A 24,305-nucleotide genomic window follows, 5' to 3' on the forward strand; every position below is an offset into this window, starting at 1 on the left:
CAAAACTAACTTTAATCTCTAAAACCCTTACTATCTTTTTAACTCATAATGGGCTTAACCCACTTATCCATCCATTCTAATTAATTAGACCCATTACTAGATAATTGCTATTTCTACTCATAAAATTCAATTATTCAAATAACACATATATTCAAATAATTCAAATAATCACCAGAACACATATTTAATTAATTATCACACCAAATAATGATTAATTAAAAAAACACATAATAAATAAATACAGAAATTAAATTGGGATGTTACAGTCACCTCATAACATGCGTGTATGATAGAGTGTATGTTGATCTTACACGATACGGTTTTTCGGAAACCTTTTTCCCATTGCGTACCGCCCCACCTCAAAATCCAAATGATCGTATTATGTGTATTGGGTGACTTTCAAAATCACAATATTTTGTTCAAGTTTATTTGAAACCGGGATGCCCTATACCACTAACATCACCGGAGTAGACGAGTCATTCAACAAAAAAAGTCGAGACTTGGCCGAACCATTTTATGGAAAAGATGCAAAAGTTCCAGAAATTGAATAACATTGAAAGAGAATCAAATGTGCAAAAGTCAAACGGGGTACCACACATAGATTTAGTCGGTGACAAATGTTTCGATTCGTTTTAATTTCGTGCTTAGTTGGGAAAATAAGTGTATGTAATTGTGTCTCAATATTAATGAAGTATAATTTATTCAATTTGTCATATTGTGTCTTAATACATTTTTTATCTTTCCCATAACAACATTTGTTCATTTGTAAAAAAAAGGTTTTGTTTTCAAACCTGTTCAGGAGAGGTTCCGGAGATGCATCTTCGAAACAAGATAATATAGTGCATAACCGAAGATATATCTCCAAAATCAGCACACCAGGTTTTGAATGATCCACAATTGTCTACAACTTCTATAAATTAAGATGCCCTTGTTTCTTATTTCACACAAACTAAAAATGTCTGAAATGTCACAAATGAACATCAATTGGTATGTCGCAAATGTCTTCTTCTCCAGCGCGACACTCAGGCGAAAGTTTAAGTTAAATGAGTACACATCTCTTGAAGATATTAAATACGAAATTAATCATCTCCTACCTTACGGAGGCAATCGAAGAATTGTGAAGTTCGACTACCGTTCATTGTCGATTAACAACGGAGGGAAAACTGAGTTCAACAACTTTGAGCTTAAGACGGGTGCAGATGTAAGGGCTATGTGGAATATGTATTTCCCTTTCGAAACAAAAGTTCCGCTCGAGTTGGAAGCGACGATTTCAAGATTGGTCGAAGATATTGTGAAAATGTTGAAGCGTCTATCAGGATATTTATATTGAAGTGTAATGTTGCATGTTGAACTCATCTATGTAATGCTTGTTTTATTTTATGAACGTTAATTTCATTTTGAAAAATTATATGTTTTTGGTGTCTGCTTCTGCTACTGTTGTTTATACGTTACAGAAATACATATATGAAAAAATTTCGAAGATGCATCTCCGATATTAAAAAAAATATCTTACAGGATGTCACTCAAAATGACATATATTAGATATATATTGGATACGTTCGAAAATATATCTCTAAAAACTGAAGAATTTTAGTATTTTTACGTGATATTTAAAAGATATATTTGATGCATTAAAAAATTCCCTATTTCAATTTTACTAATATCTTCCTAGTAATATCATCCGGTAACATCACATCAATTGATAACTTTAAGTCTGTCGAAACATTTTTTTTATAAACTCTAACTATATATCTGTTATCTGTTATAGACTGAGAAAAGAAATTGCTAGCAAAAGTATGACCCTATCCTTTGTGTTTGTTTATTTAATTGTGCCAGTACTGTATTTTATGGTGTTTATGATATCTTTTTCATTCATACATTATACTATAATATACCTAATAAACTATTTTAACAAATAAACATCATTAATATTAAAAAATATATCTGCACTCAAATAAGAATTTGTTAAGATACTTTTATTTTTAATAACATTGACATAAAAATAAAAATAATTGTATTATATTAATTACATTTTTTTAATATTTAAATATTTAAATATTATTTTTATATTGGTCACAAAAGTAAGTCATGTTGGGCCATATTTTTATACTGGTTAATAAAATTTTGTTTGAAAGTTTGAAGAAGAAACATAATATTTTAAAATAATATAGGGAAATTTTAAATATTAAAAAAGCATTTTATTTAAAAATTAAAATAATGTTTATCATTAATATATTTTTAATTTTTAAAATACTATAACAACAAAAATTATATTTGAGCAATTTATCTAAGCACTCCAAAACTTTTCTTCAATACAAATTTTAAGTTCCCTAGATTGAGAGATTTTTAATGACTTATAACATTAAAGATTTATTTCTTAACATTTCCAACTCACACATTTTTTTCTCAAATTCATAAATACATGTTTGTTAATAAGAAAATATTTTTTATTAATCAATTTTTTGATTGATTTTTTAAAAAAATTTAAATAAAAGTAAAAATAATTATATTATATTATTATTTTTTTGTTAATTTATAAATATTAACAACTTATTTACATATTAAATATTAAATTAAATCTTACACTCATTTAACACATATCAGTTTAATTATCACACACACTCTTAGTATATTAATTTAAATGTAATTTAAATTTAAAGAAATTAATCACAAGTAATTCAAAAATCTACTGTTTTTATATAACTTTTTAACTATGACAGATAACTAATAGTTTGGATATTTAGTATATTATGATGCCTTTTTAACTATGACAAATATATTCTACAATAATTATAAAAAATATGAGATAAATAAAATGACATGTGTACAACTGTATTTGCCAATCATAGAGCGGTAAGTGTATAAAGAGTTATGTGTTTTTGTCCATTCATGATTGTATCTTATCTTGTATATATAAATTATTGTAAAGCAATATAAACATAGAGAATAAATCATTTACAATTCCATAACACAATTATAAATGCATTTAGTTGAACTTTCTTTTTTCTTCTCCACGTGCAGTCTTGTTGAATATTCTACCATTAACAGAAATTAAAGGGATTAATTGTTTATGGGCTAAACTATTGAATCTGTAGAAATTGACTAAAATAGATTAAAGAATTATAAATAGATGATTTTGGAAAATTGACGGATTAAATTTTTTTTTTCTCCATACAAAATGATGTCATTTTGATCATAAAAAAATTAATATATAAGTAGAGTTTTTTCAAAATTTATTTGGAGCAACTTCTCCTCCTTAAAATTAATTTTATTAGATACTTCATATATTTTGTTGTTGAGTTTAGGTTGCAATTATATTTATTAAAAATTTATTTAGATTTGTATTATGTACTATATTTTATTATGTGATATTATGTTTAGAATTTAAATTTAAAGAATAATATTGTTAAATTATGGTATATTAAAGTTGTGTAAATATTATAATTTTTTTAGAGACCGAGTTATTTAGTTCAATTGGTTTAATAACTATCTACTTTTATTATAAAGACACATTTATTCAATTGGATTATCCAATTTAATCTAGTTATATCATACAGTTTGATAAGTGATTCATTGGTTCGATCAATAAATCAATGATCAAATAACTTTATTGATTTAATGATTAGTCTGATTTTTAAAATATTATATAAAACAAAATATATAAAAAAAGTATTTATTTGGATAAATATAATTTTATTTTAACAATTTGGTGCACATATTTAAAAACTTCTCTTCTATTAATACGATGACCATAATCGTTTACTATAAGAACAATGGAAATGTCTAACTATTACACTAAATATTGTTTGTTTAATTAGTTAAATTTAATTTTTATAATACACTTTAAATAAAAAATTATAATAAATTAATTATAACTTAAAATAAAATTCAAATATATAACAAATAGTTTTCTTTAAATAACTGTTTAAATAATTTATTAAACTTAGTTCTTTTTATTAATACCATCAACTTAGAAATAAAAATGAGAATAGTTATACTATACTACTTCTATCATACCTTTTTCTTTCCCACACTTTTTCACAAAGGACTATTAGAACATATAATTCATACATGATCATACACGAAGGATATGTTTTGTTCTTAATCAATTAATTAAATTTTATGTTTTTGATATAAAAAAAACATTCACGATGTATTTTTTACTTACAAAAATATTGATGCATTATAAAAAATAGTTGAGACCAATTAATATAAAAATAAATACTGAATAAATATTTACCATTGATATACTAGAAAATCAAGAGACAAATATATGTGATTAGTATAAAAAAATGAGGGACAATATGATAAGAAAATTGAAACAAATAATCTTATATCCATATAAAAAATAAATGACAAATATTTGTCACTCATAAATATAAAAAATTATGGTTTATTATTAATATATGAAAATATAAAATAAATATATGAAAATTACATTTATATAAATATATGAAAATATAAAAAATATTTGCATAAGGAAATCAAATTTGTTTCAAATTTGCAAAAATAAATTATTGCAATTGTTACAAATATTAAAAACAAATAATGATGAAGATTATCATTTATTCTATTATATTTTATGTGTTCATATGTTTCTTAAAAAAATATTCTTTTATGATTTATGTTTCTTTTTTAATTTTAACCATATTTTTTTAATAAGTATAAATATATTAAAAGAGAAAGGATAAAAAAAGTGAATGTCCAAACTAAAACCCTCTTAAAAAGAAAATTTATAAAAAGATAAATCAGATATATTCTTTACAAAATCAGTTCTAAGTTTTAAGATTAAGAGAATAGAATAGAATAGAAGGAAGAAATTAGATGTGCGGTCTAAATTAATGAAACAGTCTGCAAAACTATTATCTTCCTAATAAATATGATCCATCAAAAGAGAATCTGATTCCAATAAAAAAATTGTCAATTGTAAGAAGAGGCGATTTCAATGCTTTAAGGACATAAAAAAATTCAGCAAGAAATGAAGAAGACTAAGGTAAAGACTTATAAAATCCAACACTTTTGTGGTCTCCGAAAAGCCCACCAGAAACAACTTTGTTAGAACCATATAAATTAAACTTTATATTACAATTATTTAATTCATCAAATATTTGATGCATTGCATATTTCTACTATTTAACATAAACATAATATTTGTAACAAGCCTGTGTGGTTACACCAGTGTTTGTCTAGTGATACAAAATCACTTAAATACAGGGTGTGCTTTGTGCTTAAACAAGTAAATAAGGAATATACTGAAACTGCTTTGTTAATCTCCTTTTTATATAAAAATTACTATTTGTAGAGAAGGTTGGGATCATTTGAATTTGAGTTCTGATCGATTTATTAAGCTAAAATATTTTTCAGATTTTCTATAGACTATGTGATTTTCTAAGATTTTGGGCCCGTTTGTTTTGACTTTTTTTTAAAAATAATTTTTATAGTGTTATATATTTTAGTGTAAAAAAAATTTACAAAGAAATTTTTCATAAAAGCTTCAAATGAAAATTTTGTTTGAATAGTTATTCTTAAAATGTTATTTTAGGTACTTTATCATTTTATCGAATTTTTTTTTGGATATCAAAATTTCAAAAAATCACTTAATTTTGAAGCTATTTCAAATAGCTTTTTCTAAAAATCATTTTTGAGATACAATTTTTTTAAAAAATTGTGATTTTGACTATGTTTTGATCTTCAATAATGTATATTTATATTATACAATGAACAATTCAATCTTTTAATATATAAAAAATAAATTTAGAAAAACTTGTAATATTTTGAAAAACATTTTTGTAAAATCCATTTTCAAAAATACAAAGAAAAAATCTATTTTTTTAAAGATAAAACAAACTGGCCCTTTGTTTGAGAGTTTGGAGGAGAAAGAAGATGAGGGCTTTGAAAAATAGAAAGAACTGAGTAAAAAGAAATTTAAGAAGCTCAAAATTTGTGTTGGATGAGCTTTTTGGAGGATTTGGAGGGCTTAGACAAATCATTTAAATATAATTTTTGTTGTTATAGTATTTTAAAATTTTAAAATATATTAATGATAAACACTATTTTATCATTCTAAACAAAATATATTTTTCAAAAAATATTAAAGATTTCTCAATATATTCTAAAAAAATCATTTTTCGAAGCCCTTATCCGTTCTCCTCCCTTCTAAATTCCTAAACAAAATCTTAGAGATATAATTGATTTAATTTCGTTTATAAAAGATTTTGTTGTATGATTAACATATAAATTGATTTTTCGAATATAGTAAAAATATTTTTTTATCGAAAGAATTGATGTACAAATCAATTTGCATGACACTAGAAATAAATTTTGCGATTGAAATAGGAATAAAAAAAGATTTTAGGCACAATTTGAAAATTTTGGTTTTGATTACTCAATAGTTATGCTATGATGACGTTAAAGAGACAAATATGCATATGCACCCCTGGCCCACATGGAATTCTAGCTCTCTTCTTTCAAAAGTACTAGCACATTGTTGGTAATGAGGTGGTGAGGCTTATCCTTGATATTCTCGACAATTGTAAGATCCCATAGACCATGAACAAAACCTTCATATGCCTAAATCCCCAACGGCAAAAATCCTTCTTTTCCAAAGGATTTCATGCCTATTAGTCTCTGCAATGTCATCTGAAGATTGTTACAAAATGCATTGCCAATAGATTAAAACACATCCTTCAAGATATTATAGATGAACAAAGTGCTTTTGTTACGGGTAGGAAAATAACTAACAATGCCCTAATTTCTAAGGCGTGTTTCCATTGGATTAAGAAAAAGATCGAGAAAAATAAATGAGCTATAGATTTGAAGCTTTATATGTCAAAAGCTTATGACAATATGGAGTGGAGTTCATGGAGATTATGCTTTAAAAGATAGGTTTCCCCTTAAGGTTTGTTTGTCTGATTATGAGTTGCATTACTTATGTTTCTTACAAAATCCTTATTAACAGTCAACCTAGTAGATGCTTTTATCCAAGGAGGGGATTGAGACAAGGGGGGATCATTATCCCCTTACATCGCCATCCTTCGTGCTAATATGTTGTCTGGCCCGATTACTTCTGAAGTGAGAAAAAATAACATTCATCGTCTAAGGGTATCAAGAGGTGCCCCTATCATCTCCCATCTCCTATTTGTGGATGATAACCTCCTTTTCCGCTCGTGCCAATCAACAGGAAGCAGAAGCTATTTTGGAACTTCTTCTTAGATATCAAAAAGCCTCGGGACAAGTGGTGAACATAGAAAAGTCTAAGATTTTGTTCAGCAGAAATGTGAGGGTGGAGACAAAAAGTTATATCTGCTGCAAATGAAAGTGAAAATGTTGTTTGTATTGAAAGGATGTGGCATTAACCAATAGATGGTGTAGCCAATGTAAGGATTATAGGATTTTGCCAGAGTCTATAACACTACAGGGAAAAATGAAAGAAAATAGGTTTTCCAAAGTCTGTAACTCTACAAGGCAGTGCTTGAAGGTTTGCCAGAGTTTGTAACTCTACAAGGTAAAATGAAAGGTTGATAGAGTCTGTAACTCTACTAGGAAAAAAAGAAGGTTGATAAAGTCTGTAACTCTACAAGGAAAAAAGGGAAGGTTTCTAGAGTCTGTAACTTTACAGAGAAAATAGAAAGTCTGCTAGAGTCTGTAACTCTATAGGGGAAAAAGGTTGCCAGAGTCTGTAACTCTACAAGGCAATGCATGAAGGTTTGTCAGAGTCTATAACTCTATAAGGAAAACAGAAAGAAAAGGGTTTTGTAAGAGTTTGTAACTCTATAAGGCAAGATGAAAAATTGTCAGAGTCTGTAACTCTATAAGGCAAAAAGGAAGGCTGATAGAGTCTGTAACTCTACAAGGAAACAATGCATGAATGTTGATTCAGAGATAGGTGTTTAATCGTGAGGTGACTAACCCAAAAAATGTATGGATATTAAAGAGGATGTCATGTTTGATCCACAAAGAAGGTGTATTGTTAATGAAGATTGTTGAAGCAGACTTGACAATTGTTTGGTTCGAATTGCACTAAAGTCTATGAACGAAGGCGAATACTCTAAATAACTAGGGCATATGCCCTATACGCAGAGGTGCCCTAGACAAGGATGGGAAAAAATCCATATCATATTTCTCCATTGCTTAAGGCTTGTGGCGTGTAACTCTCATCATGATTGACAAGTGTTGAAGAAGATTCTTTTTGTGGCTCCTGATGATGAAGTGTTGTTTGTGAAGAAGGAGTCTTGACAATTATTTGATTGAATTGCACTAAAGTATATGAGTAGAGGTGAATACTCTGAGAAATTGAGTCATTCTCTACTACTTAAGGCTCGTGGCGTGTAGTCCTTGTCATAACTGATAAATGTTGAAGAAAACCTTTGTTGTGCTTCGTGTAGTAGTTCAATGTCTAATTTGTCTGCAATGTTGTGTCTGGCTTGTGTGGACTTGAGTGAAGTCTTGAGTCGTTTGTCTTGAAAGATCCAATGCAACTCCAGTACAAGGGACTGGTCTTATCAAATGATCAAGAGACTTTTGATCACTTGAATAGACAGAGGGAACAAACACATGTCAAAGGATTTAACTGATCAAAGAAGACTTTGATCAACTCACTCAATCAGGGGTGAGATTTAGTTGTAAACCAAGCCTAAGGATTTCTAAGCCTAAGTCCTAAGAAACTCAAAATGAAGCCATGCTTATAATTCTAAAATGAACCTAGAACTAAGAGGAACATAGCATGTTATCAGTTAAAAAATCTAATAAGAAAGTTAAACCCTAAAAATTTAGTGGTTGATTTCTAAACTAAAGCATTAGTTTGATTAATTCCAAAAGTACGAATTGAATAAAAAACACAACTAGAACATAAAATCACATTTTTTTCTAAGTATTTTTCACATTAAAATGCATAAAAATATTCTTAAATGGAAATAAAATGGATTAAACAATTATAGAAAAATAAAAAAATATATATATAAAAAAAATAAGATGGAAAACCAGGAAGGTGCAACGCAACATTGTTGGTGTGAAGAGAAATTATGTTTAGGCTTTGTACAACCAAAGCCCAATAACTCTCATTGTCGTGGATGGTATATTTAGAAGGGGTGCGCCAACAAATTGAATGTGTAGACAGCAAAAGCCCTTTGGGCTTGGTGTTTGTGAAGCCCAAGTGCGTGTGTGGGCAAGGGATGTGGAAAATGGCCTCAGATTGCAGAAAATTTTATCCTGTATCCCTACAATTGTACCCACACCCCTACATTTAAATTTTTTTGACAAAAATACCCTCATATAAATATGGTATATTTTCCATTTCAATTTTTTTTTACCATTTTCGTTGAAGACTTCCGGAGAAGACAAATATTTGGCTTTTTTGCATTGTAAACCGAAACACTCAGAGTAAGTCTTCTGGTTCATTAATTGTATACCGGAACACTTCTCTAAAGAGTTCCGGTTTGTTGCCTTTAAGGGGCACTGAACTGGAAGTCTTTTAGAAAGTCTTCCGGTTTGTATAGTTGTATACCGTAAGTCTTTCTTAAAGACTTCCGGTTTGGATGATGTATACCGGAACTCTTTAAGAAAGTGTTCCGGAAGGCTTTTTTGTTTTTTACTAACCGGAACTCTTCTTTGAAGTGTTCCGGTACGTAATTTTTTTTTTTTAATTTTAATTATTTTTTTAAACATTTTTTTTGCAGTGGTTCGAAGACGAGGTGCAGATGGCCGGATTCCAGTCCGCACGTTAGACCGGGGTGCATCTTCATCTGCAGCTGCAGCTGAGTCGGCTGGATATCCAGGAGGGCCGTACGATACGTCTCTTTTGGTGAAGTACGAGCATCATGTTGCTCGACGTGTATGGTTCGGTGAGGTAAGTAAACGGGCTATATTTGAAAATGAATAATAGTTGAATATTTTATAATTTGTTTTCTAATATGTGTTTTAATTGTTTTTAGGAAAGAGGTCCAAAGAAAGAGTTGAAGGTTGCCGGACATGGACTGAAGTTGACTTCTAGGGTTCCATTGGCTCTTCCACCACAGATGGAGAGTTGGGTATCTAGATCCGGTTTATCTTCACTGCAGAGAACCAGTCTGAACAAGATAGACACAAATCTTGTCTCTGCATTTGTGGAAAGATGGCATCTAGAGACATCTTCATTTCACATGCCGTTTGGTGAAATGAGCATTACTTTAGATGATGTCGCGTGTCTACTTCACTTGCCCATCAGGGGTATCTTCTGGAGTCCTCAGGATGTGACTGAAGAGCTAGCTGTTGAACTTGTTGTTGACTACCTAGGAGTGTCACAGGGTCAGGCACAGTCACATGTTCGTAGCTGCAGGGGGTCGTATTACAAGTTGGAGTGGTTATATGATTTATTCGTACATCATAGAGCTGCTTCCAGCTGGACATATGCGACTAGAGCATATCTATTGACGTTGGTGGGTTCCACCATATTTGCTGATAAGACCTTTACACTTGTAGAGGCACGATACCTCCTCCTGTTTAGGGACTTGGATGGATGTTCAGGATATAGTTGGGGAGCAGCTGCACTAGTTACCCTTTACCGATATCTTGGAGATGCGTCCATGTACAGTTGCAAACAGCTCGGTGGATATCCTACTCTCCTACAGGTATATAATTTAATTTTGTTAATTAAGTGTTGGATTCATTTTATAAAATATGTTAACTTAATTTGTTTTATTTATTATGTTTGTATTTTGTAACAGTGTTGGATTCACGAGTACTTTCCAACTGTTGGAAAAAGAGGGGAGAATTGGAAACTTGCTGATAACTGTGGTCTTCCCCGAGCGATGAGATGGTCGTATAGGCAGGGAGTCCTGAAGGTTGATGATTTACGACCTATTTTGGACGAGCTGACACCTGCCGATGTCATATCAACTTCTATAAATCGTCTCCACAACTCATCCATTGCAGAAGTCATTTCCACCTTTGATCCATCGTCTTCACCTACCTCTAACTCAACTTCCATAGTTAGTTTCCTCCAATGAACATGAACAGCATCAATGGGTATCGGTATACCACCTAGTCTGTATCTTCCTAACTCACAAGCACAAGGTAACCCATAAGATGTTCTAAGAGTACAACCACATATTTGCCTGTTAGTTCCAACATAATCAACTCTCAATAACTCTTCAGCAATACGTCTCAAAGCAGCTCGAGATACGGAACCACGCAAATAACCATAAAAGGGACTTACGTGTGCGTGCTCAACTTCGTAAAAACTCTTTTGAAAAGAAGCTCTAATGTTTCTCAGTTGTAACCTCAAGTTGTTATTCATTGCTTCCCAACATTTGACCATGTCACCTATACTGTTTCCTAACATCTGCTTTAACTTCCAATGAGCAGATTCAACCCTAAAAATATTAAAAATAACACATAAAAAATACATAGAAATAATATCAGATATAAAAATAACACATACAAAATTATAAGACGTACCGATTAGTCGTTGTGTTACCCAAATGTAGCACTCGATTAATCCATGGTCCAACAAATCTATGCCTATGTGGAGTCAACCATGTGTCTTTCACATAATTAATAAATCCACTATAATCAACACATGCTTGCTCAAGTTGATGCAACCGCTGACCATACTCAACCTCATCACTAGCCCAGACAACTTCCATCCATAATGTGTCTATCGTCTTTTGCAGGTCATTCACCACATGTTGTTTGCATTTGGCACCAACGTTTTTGTTAATGTGAAATCTACATAGCAAATTAATCGAGTTGGGAAACACAACTTCAATTGCTTTCATCAAAGCAAGATCTCTATCTGTCAAAATCACTTGTGGACACATGTCTTTCTTCACAAACAACTCTTTTAATTTCTCCAATACCCAGCAAAAATTCTCTGTTTGCTCAGACTCCATATACGCAAATCCAACAGGAAAAGTCAACTCGGTCGATGTCATGCCAACAATTTCAAACAAAGGTTGTCTATATTTGTTTGTCTTGTAGGTGTTATCCATAACTAACACAATCGGAAATATATTCAACAACTTAACTGAATCAGGATGTGCCCAAAATATCTCTCTCACCACTTCCGAGTCATCCTTTTTTCTACTCCAATACACATATCCTGCATCCTCAATAAGCTTAAACAGATGTTGTATCTCACTCCTAGGACCTCTTATCTCTTTTTGTATCACACTCTTATGCTTGTATACTTGCGTAATCCGAGTGACATTCTCAGGATAATTGTCTTGCAATGAAAGTAATATGTGTCTAGGTGCTACATGTCTCTTTGCCAAATCAGCGACATGTTGCTTCTCATCTGTGGTCAACCTACCAATAAACGAATGACCTTCTAATCTATCCGGTAAACCATGATTATGTAACCCACATTTTACATCAATCTTCCAACCAGATCCATCTTTCGCCGGAGTCGACCTGATTTTAAATGGACATCCACATTTCTTCGACGCACTTTGGGTACCACTATCACTAATCTTGTGTTTCCCACCTTTATCACAACCAAATATTATTTTGTTACTTCTCCCTCTCTTCCCCGTTTCAGTATCTGAACGACTGATAATAACAGTTACTTTATTGTTGATTCCAACCTCTTTAATCCATCTGATAACCTCTTCTCGTGTACCAAATCTTTCCGTCGTCATAACGCATCAGTAGTATCTACACATATTTGGGGAAGATTCTCCATTCCTGCAAAATAAATAAAAAAATAAAAAAAATTAAAAAATATAAAAAAATATAAAAAATATAAAAAAATAAAAAAAGGCGAACCGGAAGACTTATTGAAAGACTTCCGGAACACATATAATACATACCGGAACACTTCTCCAAAAAGTTCCGGTATGTAAAATTTGTTCACCGGAACTCTTTCAAGAAGTGTTCCAGTTTTGTAAATTTTTTTTAATTGAACCGGTACTCTTTCATGAAGTGTTCCGATTTGCTTTTTTGTGTGTTCCGAAAGTCATTCTTTAAGTCTTCCGGTTAGGGAAAAATACATATCGGAAGTCTTTTTGCAGGAGTTCCGGTGCGAGGGATGTGAAAGTGTAATTTCTGAAATTTTCAATTGAATGGTAAAAATGAAATGGTAAATTGGTTAAAACCAATTAAGGGTAGAATGAGAATTTTTAAAATTTTGTAGGGGTATGGGGCTAACTGTAGGGGTACAGGGGTAAAATTTTTGCAAATTCAGTCACACTTAATCATAACCAAGACCTATCTTCCTCTCTTGACCCCCCTTCTCACCGAAAATCGCTCCGCCACGCTGAAAGCGGTGGGTCAACCCTGATCCACCCATAATCACCACCATACAATTCGTTTTTGCCTCCTCTAATCAACTCTCACCTTCATTTTGTATAAAACTCACTGAATTGTCCCAAACCGCAAAAACACTTCAAGAACCCTAAGTCTCAAAATTAAAATTAAATTATGATGAAGAAGAATCAAAGTGTAATACCTTGGGGATTTGATTCCCCACATCCAAAGCTACATCCTGGTAACTTAAATGAAGAAAAATAAGGAAGAAGATCCTACCTACAAGGTTGTTGCTTTCCCTGGGAGTTATTGAATATTGAAGATGCTGATGGAGCTAAGAATACCATAGGTAAATGCTTATATCCTTCAATTCTTGCAACCTTGCTTACTTCTTGTTCTTGTTCTTGTTCTTGTTCTTGTTCTTCTCCTTTGACGCTTAGTATGTAGGACCTGCTTGAGTTGTTGCTGTTATTGCGTATATATAGTAGCGAGTGTGAAGAGAGAGAGAGAGAGAAGTTGAGTGATGAACTCAGAGAGATTCAGGGTGAGGAGCTCATAGAGATTGAGAATGAGAGGATTTAGAGTAATTGAATTTTTGAAGTGTGGAAATGATTGGTGGTATGTGAAAAATCATTTTTTCCTCATTGCAATGATTGGTGATGATTTATAGAGGTTTGAAATTGTGACTCTGTTAATCTCTGTTAGTTTCTCCCTGTGCAAGTTGTTTAAACGTTTTCACACTATTAGCTCAGTTATCCAGTTAGAGTTAGTTAAATGTTAGTTGCAAATTCTGTTAAAAAACCGTTAATGAAGTTAGTTAGATTCGATTAGGGCTATTAGTGTAATTAGCTAGGATTAGTTAAGTTAGTTAGTTACTCTGTTAGAAGTTGAGGTTAACAAGGTCATTTTTTAGTTCAGTTTGTGACAATTAATTGATTAGTGAAGACAATGGATTAAGCTAATTGTTGGTTAGTTAGGTGTTAAATTTGAATGGAGTTAGTTGGTATGAAATTTTGTTAGATGTTAATTAGTTAGGGTTAATTTGGGTTAGAACTTAGAAGTAACTTGGTTGATGTTAGTTGAACTCAATTAACAGTAAGGAATCAGTTACTGGAACTGTTAAACTAGCTGGATTTTGGTTAGAAATGTTAAAAACAGTTAGGATTTAACTAACTGTTAGTTGGTGCTAATGTTAGTAATTTGAAAACAGTTAGTGCATCAAATGTTAGTGATTAGCAATAAGTTAGTTAAAAAGCAGTTAGCAAAATCAATTGAATTTAGAGATTAGTTAATTCAAACTATTAGAAGTTAGGTTAATTGTTAGGGAAAAGTGAGTTAATGTATTAGTGAATTTGTTTGAATTGTCGGTTGAAAGCAGTTAGCTATTAGGTTGATGTTTCTATCAGTTAGAGAAATGTTAATTAATGTGTTAAGTTGTTAGTGAATTAAGTGTTAGTTGAGTTAGTTTTAATTGTGTTAACATGTTAATTTGGTTAGTGGTTTGATGCGTTATGTTAATGAACTATTTTGGGCAAAATGAATAGTAGTTAGAATTTCATTAGTTAGCAGCTTGTTAATAAGTTGGTTTGTTGCAATGTTGGATGGCCAGCCAACTTGCTTAACAGTAAGGGGACTTACAACTTCTTTGGTCAGTGGGTGAAGGGCTTGTGGCTTGTGACTTACTTAGGGTAGTTGAGTTGGATGGCTGCTGATTAACTTGGTCAGTTAGCCTAACAATTGAGGTTAGGATAATGCAGTCTTAGGTTTGCCTTGCAAGTTGAATTAGGTTTGGCAGTTAGAAGTCTTAAGAATTGGGGGTTTTGGCTGGTATGTTAACTTGGGTGAAATGTTGTTGAATGATTACGTTGATAACTTATGATGAAATACAGACTAGCATAACATTGCTTATTTTGGGATTTATGAACTATTGATGTGCTGCCATGTTTCCATTGTATGTGTAATGAATCGCTAGGACGATATGCATGTGATTGTGTATAGCATTATGTGAATGAATGTTGATGTTTTTTAGGTTTTGTAGGGATGCTTTAGGCATTACGAAGGAATATGGTCTTGGTCATAAAATGATTTTTGGCATGGGATTATCAAAGTTGACATGTTGAACTCGAACTTGAAGAAGATGAAGACTTGGAGCGAAAAATGGAATATCATGAGGATGAAGAGGAAATAAATAGTTATAGTGTTTAGTTTGACTTTGGTAAACTTTTTGACCAAAATCAACAGCTGACCAAAAGTCATCCTTAGGTCAAATTTAAGATTTCTTGTATAGTTTGCATCTTTTCCCCTTTTGTAATGTAGTTTTGGATTTTGAATATGAATTTGACATTGAATGTACAACTTGTAGCTTATTTTCCAAGAAATGCACTTTTCTCTCTATTTCCATAATTTGACCTTTTGCGTTTTGGCTCCCTGGATCCAAATTGAAATACCTTAATCAAGAGAATAATAGTCATCTATAAGTAACATGTAAAAATCACATAAGAAAATGGTCAACAAAAAGTCAACCTACCATGATTAACCAAAAGTCAAACTTGAGTAAATGACTTCTAAATTCTTTTGTTCATGATGTATTCAATATAATCATCAAACCTAGACCAAGATTAGGGTTTTTCCAAAGATCAACCAAGTAGTGTCCAAATAATCATGATATAGCATAATGAACCCAAACTGCATCGCAGATACTCCTAATCATGATAAAATAACAATCATTTTAAAAATAATATAAATTTTTAAAGGGAGATGAAATTTGTGATTTTTTTAAATAACCAACTTTTTGAAAAATAATTTTAAAATAATAAAATTTTCAAAAAAAAATCTAAAATAATCACATTTAAAAGAGGAGGCGCCAATGCCCTTGGCGTCTGCATTGACCCTTATGAGGAGGCGCCAATGCCTTTGGCGCCTGCATGGTGCATTAAGAGGAGACGTCAATGCCTCTGGCGCCTGCATGCGTTGACATGTTGGACGCCTAGCCTCTTGGCGCATGCATTTTATACCTCATCTCCATAAATACCCCGCCTTGGATGCAATATTTTTCACACAAAATCATCCCCTACTACCATATTTTCTCTCATTCAACTCCACTCTCCTTCAAGTTTTTGTGTTTTAACCATGTATGAATACATTCAGAAGCGAAATGTCAAAGTAATATTTCCCGCCGTTACGTCTCTGATAAAGATTCGTCTTTGGAATACAAATACATTTGAACGTCTTAATCGGATGTTGAACAGTTGGTTAGATGGAGAAATTGGAGATGGTGAAAGAATTAGAAGAATACAATGACTTATGTTCACGTTCAACTAAAATGGAGAAGTGCGCGAATGAGTGGATATTAAGACCGACCAAGACGCTCGTAGGATGATGCATTACATGTTCAAAATTGTTTTGATGGTTGTAATCACATAGTTCTTGTATTCTAGTTGTTTTAATTGTTTGTGTTATTGTTTATGTAATGGTATTTTCGTCATAGACGTATAATATGAAATAAATTTAATTTTTTATATATTGCAACAAAGGTACATGTGAATTTATCTGGTTGTGCTCGTTCCAACACTAGGACAGTTATTACGATTGTGGCCTGACTGACGGCATGAACTACATAATTTAACCTTTTTGTTCGTCGTATCCATTTCAGTTCGAATGCGGGTGCTGTTTGGGCGACCCTTTTTCTTCTTTCGCATAACTTCGTTGTACCAGACGATGCCCCCTTGATATTCTGGCCAATAATCCTCTTTTGCTACTACGGAAAAACTAATTTTATAAACATTTGATAGGTTGATGACTTTGTAAACGTCAGATAATAAGTAGGATGGATCCATTCGAACCTTTGAACATGCCACAATGACATGGGAGCAGGGTGTACGAAAGGCTTGGAACTTTTCGTCGTCGCACCAACCTCTATCTAGTTCGACTCTGTATTGTCCCATCGGCATGCCCTCATTGTGATCCATGGACTCGGTAACACTATACCAACCTTTAGTGCGGTCAAACGCCGTGACTACATATGTGTTTGCTTTGACAGCTTCATGTCTAATGAATTTCATTGAAGCATCACTGAACAACTGCCCAGATTGCAACACCGAACTTCATTTGGATCGTCTACTCTCAAATAGCGCCCCTAGCCTGAAATATATTGCCTGTACCAAACCGGTTATAGGTAGGTTACGGATGCCTTTGAAGACAAAGTTCATTGATTCCACGAGATTTGTTGTCATGTGGCCCCAACGTTGACCGTTGTCGTATGCCCTAGCCCACTTCTCCAATGGAATACTATCGATCCACCGTACTGCATTCGTGTTTGTCAATCTTATTTCTTTGCGATAGTGTTTAAAAGAAGGTTTTGATAATGCGTAACCTGCGTTGACAACCTTCTTCCGCAACGTCTTGTCTTTGATTTCCCGCATGAAATTCTGAGCAATATGTCTAATACAAAAGACATGTGCCGAAGAAGGATCTTGCCAGCCATTATCAATGTTATTATATGCATTGATGATTGAAGGGTGTCTGTTGGAGATCAAACATAAGTTAGGTTGCGGTGCAACGTGCAATCGGAGATTTTTTAGGAAAAAACTTCATCCTTCAGTAATCCCCCATTCAACAAGAGCAATGACAAAGATGAATTGGCGCATACATCACAAGCACCATGCAGGCGCCAGAGACATTGACGCCTCCTCATGAGGGTCAATGCAGGCGCCAAGGACATTAGTGCCTCCTAATGAGGCTACCAATGCAGACGCCAATGTCTTAGACGCCTCCTCTTGATCTATTAGTGTAGATGTTTTGATTGACTGCATTTTATGTTAAAACAGTTACTGTACTTAGATGTCTTGACTGATGTCATGACATGCTTAAGTAGTATGCTGCAGGATTAGCTAATACAGGATTTACTGAATGTCAAACTGGATGTTATGACATTCGTCCCTGACAGCAGATACTGAATTATAGATTAATCAGTTTTTCTGTTGTAGTTCAGTATTTAGTTCAGGCTGATTTTCTGTTCTGTTATGACAGTCATTCATGACAGCAGTCTCTGAATGTCAAACTGAATGTCATGACATTCATTCCTGACAGGCCAGTTAGTGTTTTTGTTATTTATCTCAAGCTGATTTTCAGGAAACTAACAGCAGGCTGATTTTCTGTTCTGTTATGACAGTCATTCAATACAGGACTTACTGAATGTCAAACTGGATGTTATGACATTCATCCCTGACAGCAGATACTGAACTATATGCTAGTTGGTTTGTCTGTTATGGTTCAGTATTTATTTCAGGTTGTTTTTCAGGAGAATAAAGACCTAGCACACAACCTGTTGTCTGGATGTCAATTTGAATGTTATGACATTCATTCCTGACAGCAGATACTGACTTATAGGCCAGTTAGTTTTTCTGGTATAGTTCAGTATTTATTACAGCTCAGTATTTCTTTCAGACTGGTTTTCAGGAGAATAACAGAGTTAGCATATGGCCTATGTTCTGGACGTCAAACTGAATGTTGTGACATTCATTCCTGACAGCATATGCTAAAGTGTAGGCTAGTTAGTTTTTTTGTTTCAGTATTTATCTCTGGCTGTTTTTCAGGAATCTAACAGCTGTGCTAAAATCCAGGAAACTAACAGAAGAGCTAAATTCAAGAGCCCTAACAAATAGCCTATTTGTTAGCACCCTAATATGTGGAAATTAGGTTAACTTGCCTAACCTTAATTTTAGGAAATACAAGTACAAGGCCCAAATCCAGTTGGGTGTTTAGGTTATAAATAGCAGATTGTAACCTAGGTTTTGTAAGCCTCAAATAATGAAAAATTAGGGGTGTGTGTGAGGTAAACTTCCCAACCTGTGGGAAGGTTACCATGTGTTTCTCAGTGCTCGAAGGCATGAGATTATTTGTAACTCAAAGCCTGTAGGTAAGAGTTTGTTATGGTCTTGAACGAAGTTGTGAAGCAAGTTCAAGTTGTTTAGCATTACATTGTAATTGTAGTGATAGGAATGGAAACTGGAGGTTTCTATCTAGGAGTTCCTAGGTATAAATTGCATTGGGTAGGGATTAAGTGAAGAGTTGTAAACGGGGGAGTTTAACTCTGAATTAATACTGCTGATAGTGGATCTTCTTCCTGGCTTGGTATGCCCCCAGAGTAGGTGATGTTGCACCGAACTGGGTTAACAATTACTTGTGTTTTTACCTTCTGCACGTTATAATTCTGTCTGTTATAAAATAAGGTCAACCTGTAATGCTGTAATAGGTGATGTTCAAATCAATGTTGAGACATCATGCTGATAACTGTGTAGGCTCAACAGAAGTAAGTGCTATGTTTGATCTCTGCTGTGTCTTTGTACCAGATGGACAGAACTGGGTGTTCTTCCATTCTATGGTGATATAGTAGCAGATGTCGTGACATTTGTGAATGTGTGCATATCAGTACTGAGTTTTAATTTATATAATTGTCTTACTGTATTAGTAACAATGTTGGATCAGATGTCATGACTTGGAGTAGAACATCTGAACTCTGACTACACCAGAATTTCAATTAGAGATGCGCTGGTTCATCTGGTGCATCCTCTTTTAAATGTGATTATTTTGAAAATTTTTATTATTTTAGAATTATTTTTGAAAAAATTGATTATTTAAAAAAAAAAAAAAATTGTTGAAGGCGTGAAGTAGATGGATGAAGTGGTAGGCGTGAAACGTGTGAGTGAAATCTAGTTAATGAAACCGTTTTTAATTTTAATGACATCCAGCCACCACACAGCCCACACACCAACGTCAAAACTCATCCCGTCCCCGTCAGCAGTTAATTAAAACCACCCACCAGACCCCACACCACGACAACACACTTACACTTACACAAACCAAACCAAACCCCTCATTCAATCTCATCCGTGCGCACCTTCTCCTCCTTCCTTCCGCCATTCCCTTCACGTTAGATCTCTCATCCCTTTCTAGGGTTTAACACTTCCCAATTCTCAATTCTCTTCATTTTTCTTCATAGAAGAATGAAGTTCCTACGCTCAGGGGACCAATTAGGGGCAACAGATGAAACCTACCCTTCCTCTCAATCTCTTATAACCAACGACTTCTTCTCAGCAAGCGGCCATTCTTTCCTACCTGGAAAACTTGATCTCAAACCGGACACCGGCAATATAGAAGAAGCAGAATTATCTTTGCGTGAAAGTGGTGTGTTGAACTACGAGGTTCGTTCATGGTGATTAAATTATAGTTACGGTTGAAATTCCAAGTGAAAGTTATGTAATTATGCAATTATGTACTTATTATGCAGGAAGCTAGAGCTCTGTTAGGAAGATATGAGTATCAAAAGGGAAATTTAGTAGCTGCTTTACATGTCTTTGAGGGAATAGATGTTGCTGTTGTGACTCCTAAGATCAAAATTGCGCTTTCTAGAAATGGAGAACGACGGAAGAGACATTCTCATAATCACGGTGAACCGGAAATGTCTATACATTCTGTTGGATTATTGTTGGAAGCACTTTTCCTAAAAACTAAATCTTTGCAGGTTCTTGAAAGGTTTAAAGGTAACCTTGTTGGTTGTTTGATTCTTAGTTTTGCTCTTTGTTTTCTGCTTCATTGAATTTTTTTCCTTTTTTTTTTATCTGCACATTGGTAGATCTTTCACCTGTGATCCACGTTATTTTACGACAATAAGAGTGTTTGGATTGACTTATTTGAAGTGTGTATGCTAAGGAAAAAACTTGTGACACTGTTTGGAAGAGCTTATGAAAATAGGCTTATGACATGTCCATTAATTGTTTTCCGTATTTCCATAAGCTCTCCAAGATAGATTAAAAACAACTTATATAAGCACTTATATGGTTGGTCCAAACAAACCCTTAATATCTGGTACATGTATTTAATTTCAACTGCTATGTGTCTTAAGGTTATGAAATTTATTTTGAATACTAGTATCTATTTTGTTGCATTAGTTCTTTTCCATATGAACCTATTATATAGTTGATGTGGAGTTTTTGTTGGAAGTAAAAACAGCTCAGAAAAGCATGCTTAAGTTATTATAAAATTGTCGGTTTCAATCACAATAGGACATTAGTCAAAGTGTAATCTAATAGTTCCAATCATTCTTGCAGAAGCTGCTCAATCTTGCAAAGTTATTATGGACATAGTGGAATCTTCATTACCTGAAGGCTTGCCTGATAACTTTGGTGCTGAATGTAAATTGCAGGAGACCGTGAGCAAGGCAGTCGAGCTGCTTCCGGAGTTGTGGAAGCTTGCTGATTGTTCGCGTGAAGCTACTTTGTCTTACCGGAGAGCACTCCTTCATCGATGGAATCTTGATGCAGGGACTACAGCAAAGATTCAAAAAGAATTTGTTGTTTTTCTTTTATATAGTGGAGGAGAAGTAATGCCCCCTAATCTTCGTTCCCAAATGGATGGCTCGTTTGTACCAGGAAACAACATAGAAGAGGCCATACTTCTTTTAATGATTTTGATAAGAAAAGTCTCTCTCAATAGAATTGAGTGGGATCCTTCAATTTTAGACCACCTTTCGTTTGCATTGTCTATTTCGGGAGGCCTGTCAAGGTTAGCCGATCATTTGGAAGAATTGCTCCCCGGGACTATTCATCGAAGTGAAAGATTCCATGATCTAGCTCTTTGTTATTATGGAGCAGATAAGGACTCAACGGCACTTGATCTTCTAAGAAAATTGTTGAATGGTAGAGAAAAGCCAAAACATGTTCCTGGTTTGTTAATGGCTTCTAAGATTTGTTGTGAGAATCCTACACTTGCAAAAGAAGGGGTAAGCTTCGCTCAGAGAGCGGTTGAGAGCTTGGATGGAAAATGTACGCAGTTAGAAAGTGTTGCGAAATTATATCTTGGTGTTTCATTATCAGCACACTCGAAATTAGCCGTTTCTGATTTTGAGAAGTTTAAGAGACAATCTGAGGCACTTCAAGCCTTGGAAACTGCTGGTAGAATGACCAGAATGATAGACCCGCTAGTACTTTACAATCTCAGCTTAGAATATGCAGAACAAAGGAAGTTGGATGACGCACTTTATTATGCAAAGTACGTCGTAAAACTGGAAGGTGGTTCTAATGTTAAAGGATGGTTACTATTGGCACGGATATTATCTGCTCAAAAACAGTTTTTGGATGCAGAATCTATTATTAACGCTGCTTTAGATCAGACTGGGAAATGGGATCAAGGTGATTTGTTGCGAACAAAAGCTAAAATTCAAATTGCACAGAACCAGTTAAAGAATGCCATCGAGACATACACTCAGCTTCTCGCTGTTCTTCAAATTCAGAGAAAGAGTTTTGGTTCTTGGAAGAAGTTATATAAGGTTCGATGTTGTAGCCATTTCGTCTTGTTCTTGGAAGAAGCTTTATAAGCGTAAAAGTATTATTTTTTCTGTTCTAGTTGCTTACCCTTTTATTAATACTATTTGTGATAGGACGACCGAGATCGTGCTAAGAACTTGGAATTGGAAATATGGCATGATCTTGCTCATGTGTATATCAGTCTTTCCCAATGGCATGATGCAGAGGCGTGTCTTTCAAAATCTAAGGCCATCAAACCATACTCTGCTTCTAGATGTCATGCTCTAGGTAAACATTCTATTTTTCTTATTGAGATTGAAACCATTCTTAATGTTTAATTACTCTGTCAAGCCTATAAACCATTTGTGAATTTCTAAATAGGCCACTTTTCTCTTCAAATTGTACAGGTATAATGTATGAAGCAAAGGGCCTTTACAAAGAAGCTCTAAAAGCTTTTGGTGATGCTTTAAACATTGATCCTGGCCATGTTCTGAGCTTAATCTCCACTGCTAAAGTACTTAGACATTGCAGTAATAAATCAAATCCTGCAGTCAGAAGTTTTTTGATGGATGCACTACGACACGATAGATTGAATGCTTCTGCTTGGTATAATCTTGGCCTCTTTCACAAAGCTGAGGGTACAATATCATCATTGGTTGAAGCTGCAGAATGTTTTCAAGCAGCACAGTCTCTTGAAGAATCTACTCCACTTGAACCTTTCAGATGACAGATTCTAAAAAACCTCAAGGTGGATTAAGCAAGCAGTTTTGTGATGTCACAATTTACAATTAGTATATTCATGTATAATTATCAAAAGTCAATCTAGAAAAGAGTAAAAAAAAAGGAGAAAGGAAATAAGGTGGTTCACCATAGAATTTGTCAAATTATTTGTAAGCAAACAATTTTATAAGTGCCAAAGAAATATAAAATTCCGAATTATGATTTGTATGTGGAATATTTAAAGTAATTGAAAAGCAACTATGGGCCGTTTGATTTGTTTTTTTAAAAAAAAAATGATTTTTATAATATTATATATATTGATATAAAAAATTTTTACAAAAACACTTTTCATAATTTTTTTAATAAAAATTTGGTTTGAATAGTTATTCTTAAAATGCTATTTTAGGTATTTCATCATTTTATCGAAAAAATTTTATGTACTAAAATTTTAAAAAATCACTTAATTATTTTAAATAGTTTTTTATAAAAATTATTTTTTAGATATAATTTTTTAAAAAATTATAATTTTGATTATGTTTTGATTTCTAATAATATATGTTTATGTTATACAATATCAAAATTAATTATTTAATTTAAAAGAACAAATTTATAATATTTAAAAAAACATCTTTATAAATTTTATTTTCAAAAAAAAAAAGTATTTTTCTTAAAACTAGAAGAAACTAGCCCATATTTTCATCAAAATTGCATGATTGTGGTCCCACTACATGATATCAAGGTAATCTGAAGGCTTCAATGGTGGCATGAAAGAGAGGTATTACCAATTCACCATGACAAGTTTGACCATTTGGTGGAAGACAGCAAGTTTGGAATAATTTAGCGAATGAAGAAAAGTAGGTACTCATTAAATTTTTAGCAAGAAAAAAGATATTCATATAACAAATGTGCTCACATTTTCATGCCTTTCTCATAAATCTTGGATACAATTACAGAGTTTTAGGTCCACATGGCTTGTATGGGCCATACAATATGGCTGTACTTTGATGCTAAATTTTCCAGGGCTACTTTTCCCTACTCCAATGTTTTTTTCCCTTGAACTTA

General features: G+C 33.0%; 2 protein-coding genes and 1 long non-coding RNA gene across 3 annotated transcripts; 2 read left to right on the plus strand and 1 right to left on the minus strand.

Moving 5' to 3' along the window:
- Window positions 1-10,699: 10,699 nt before the first annotated feature.
- On the minus strand, window positions 10,700-12,650 carry LOC127093267 (PKS-NRPS hybrid synthetase cheA). Its single transcript, XM_051032178.1, has 2 exons — window positions 11,434-12,650; window positions 10,700-11,348 (listed from the first exon to the last, which is right to left on the minus strand). Exons 1-2 carry the CDS (start codon window positions 12,612-12,614, stop codon window positions 10,709-10,711), a joined length of 1,821 nt encoding a protein of 606 aa, XP_050888135.1. The 5' UTR covers window positions 12,615-12,650; the 3' UTR covers window positions 10,700-10,708.
- A 489-nt stretch (window positions 12,651-13,139) lies between these two features.
- On the plus strand, window positions 13,140-15,624 carry LOC127097240 (uncharacterized). The gene is made up of 2 exons (XR_007792961.1): window positions 13,140-13,570; window positions 15,260-15,624. It is a non-coding gene; the product is annotated as an uncharacterized LOC127097240 (long non-coding RNA).
- A 4,344-nt stretch (window positions 15,625-19,968) lies between these two features.
- On the plus strand, window positions 19,969-23,467 carry LOC127092258 (protein NPGR2). Its single transcript, XM_051031106.1, has 5 exons — window positions 19,969-20,423; window positions 20,510-20,762; window positions 21,330-22,546; window positions 22,658-22,811; window positions 22,931-23,467. Exons 1-5 carry the CDS (start codon window positions 20,226-20,228, stop codon window positions 23,248-23,250), a joined length of 2,142 nt encoding a protein of 713 aa, XP_050887063.1. The 5' UTR covers window positions 19,969-20,225; the 3' UTR covers window positions 23,251-23,467.
- The last annotated feature ends 838 nt before the right edge of the window (window positions 23,468-24,305 follow it).

The sequence above is a fragment of the Lathyrus oleraceus genome, chromosome 6 (genome assembly GCF_024323335.1).
Source record: "Lathyrus oleraceus cultivar Zhongwan6 chromosome 6, CAAS_Psat_ZW6_1.0, whole genome shotgun sequence".
In the NCBI taxonomy this organism is placed as follows: Eukaryota; Viridiplantae; Streptophyta; class Magnoliopsida; order Fabales; family Fabaceae; genus Lathyrus; species Lathyrus oleraceus.

Bases quoted from the DNA above. Each gene is read 5' to 3' on its own strand.
- LOC127093267 (XM_051032178.1), bottom strand. From the start codon at position 12,614: ATGACGACGGAAAGATTTGGTACACGAGAAGAGGTTATCAGATGGATT. The intron at 11,349-11,433 runs GTACGTCTTATA...TAATATTTTTAG, and splicing joins GGTAACACAACGACTAATCG to GGTTGAATCTGCTCATTGGA.
- LOC127092258 (XM_051031106.1), top strand. From the start codon at position 20,226: ATGAAGTTCCTACGCTCAGGGGACCAATTAGGGGCAACAGATGAAACC. The intron at 20,424-20,509 runs GTTCGTTCATGG...CTTATTATGCAG, and splicing joins GTGGTGTGTTGAACTACGAG to GAAGCTAGAGCTCTGTTAGG. The intron at 22,547-22,657 runs GTTCGATGTTGT...TATTTGTGATAG, and splicing joins CTTGGAAGAAGTTATATAAG to GACGACCGAGATCGTGCTAA.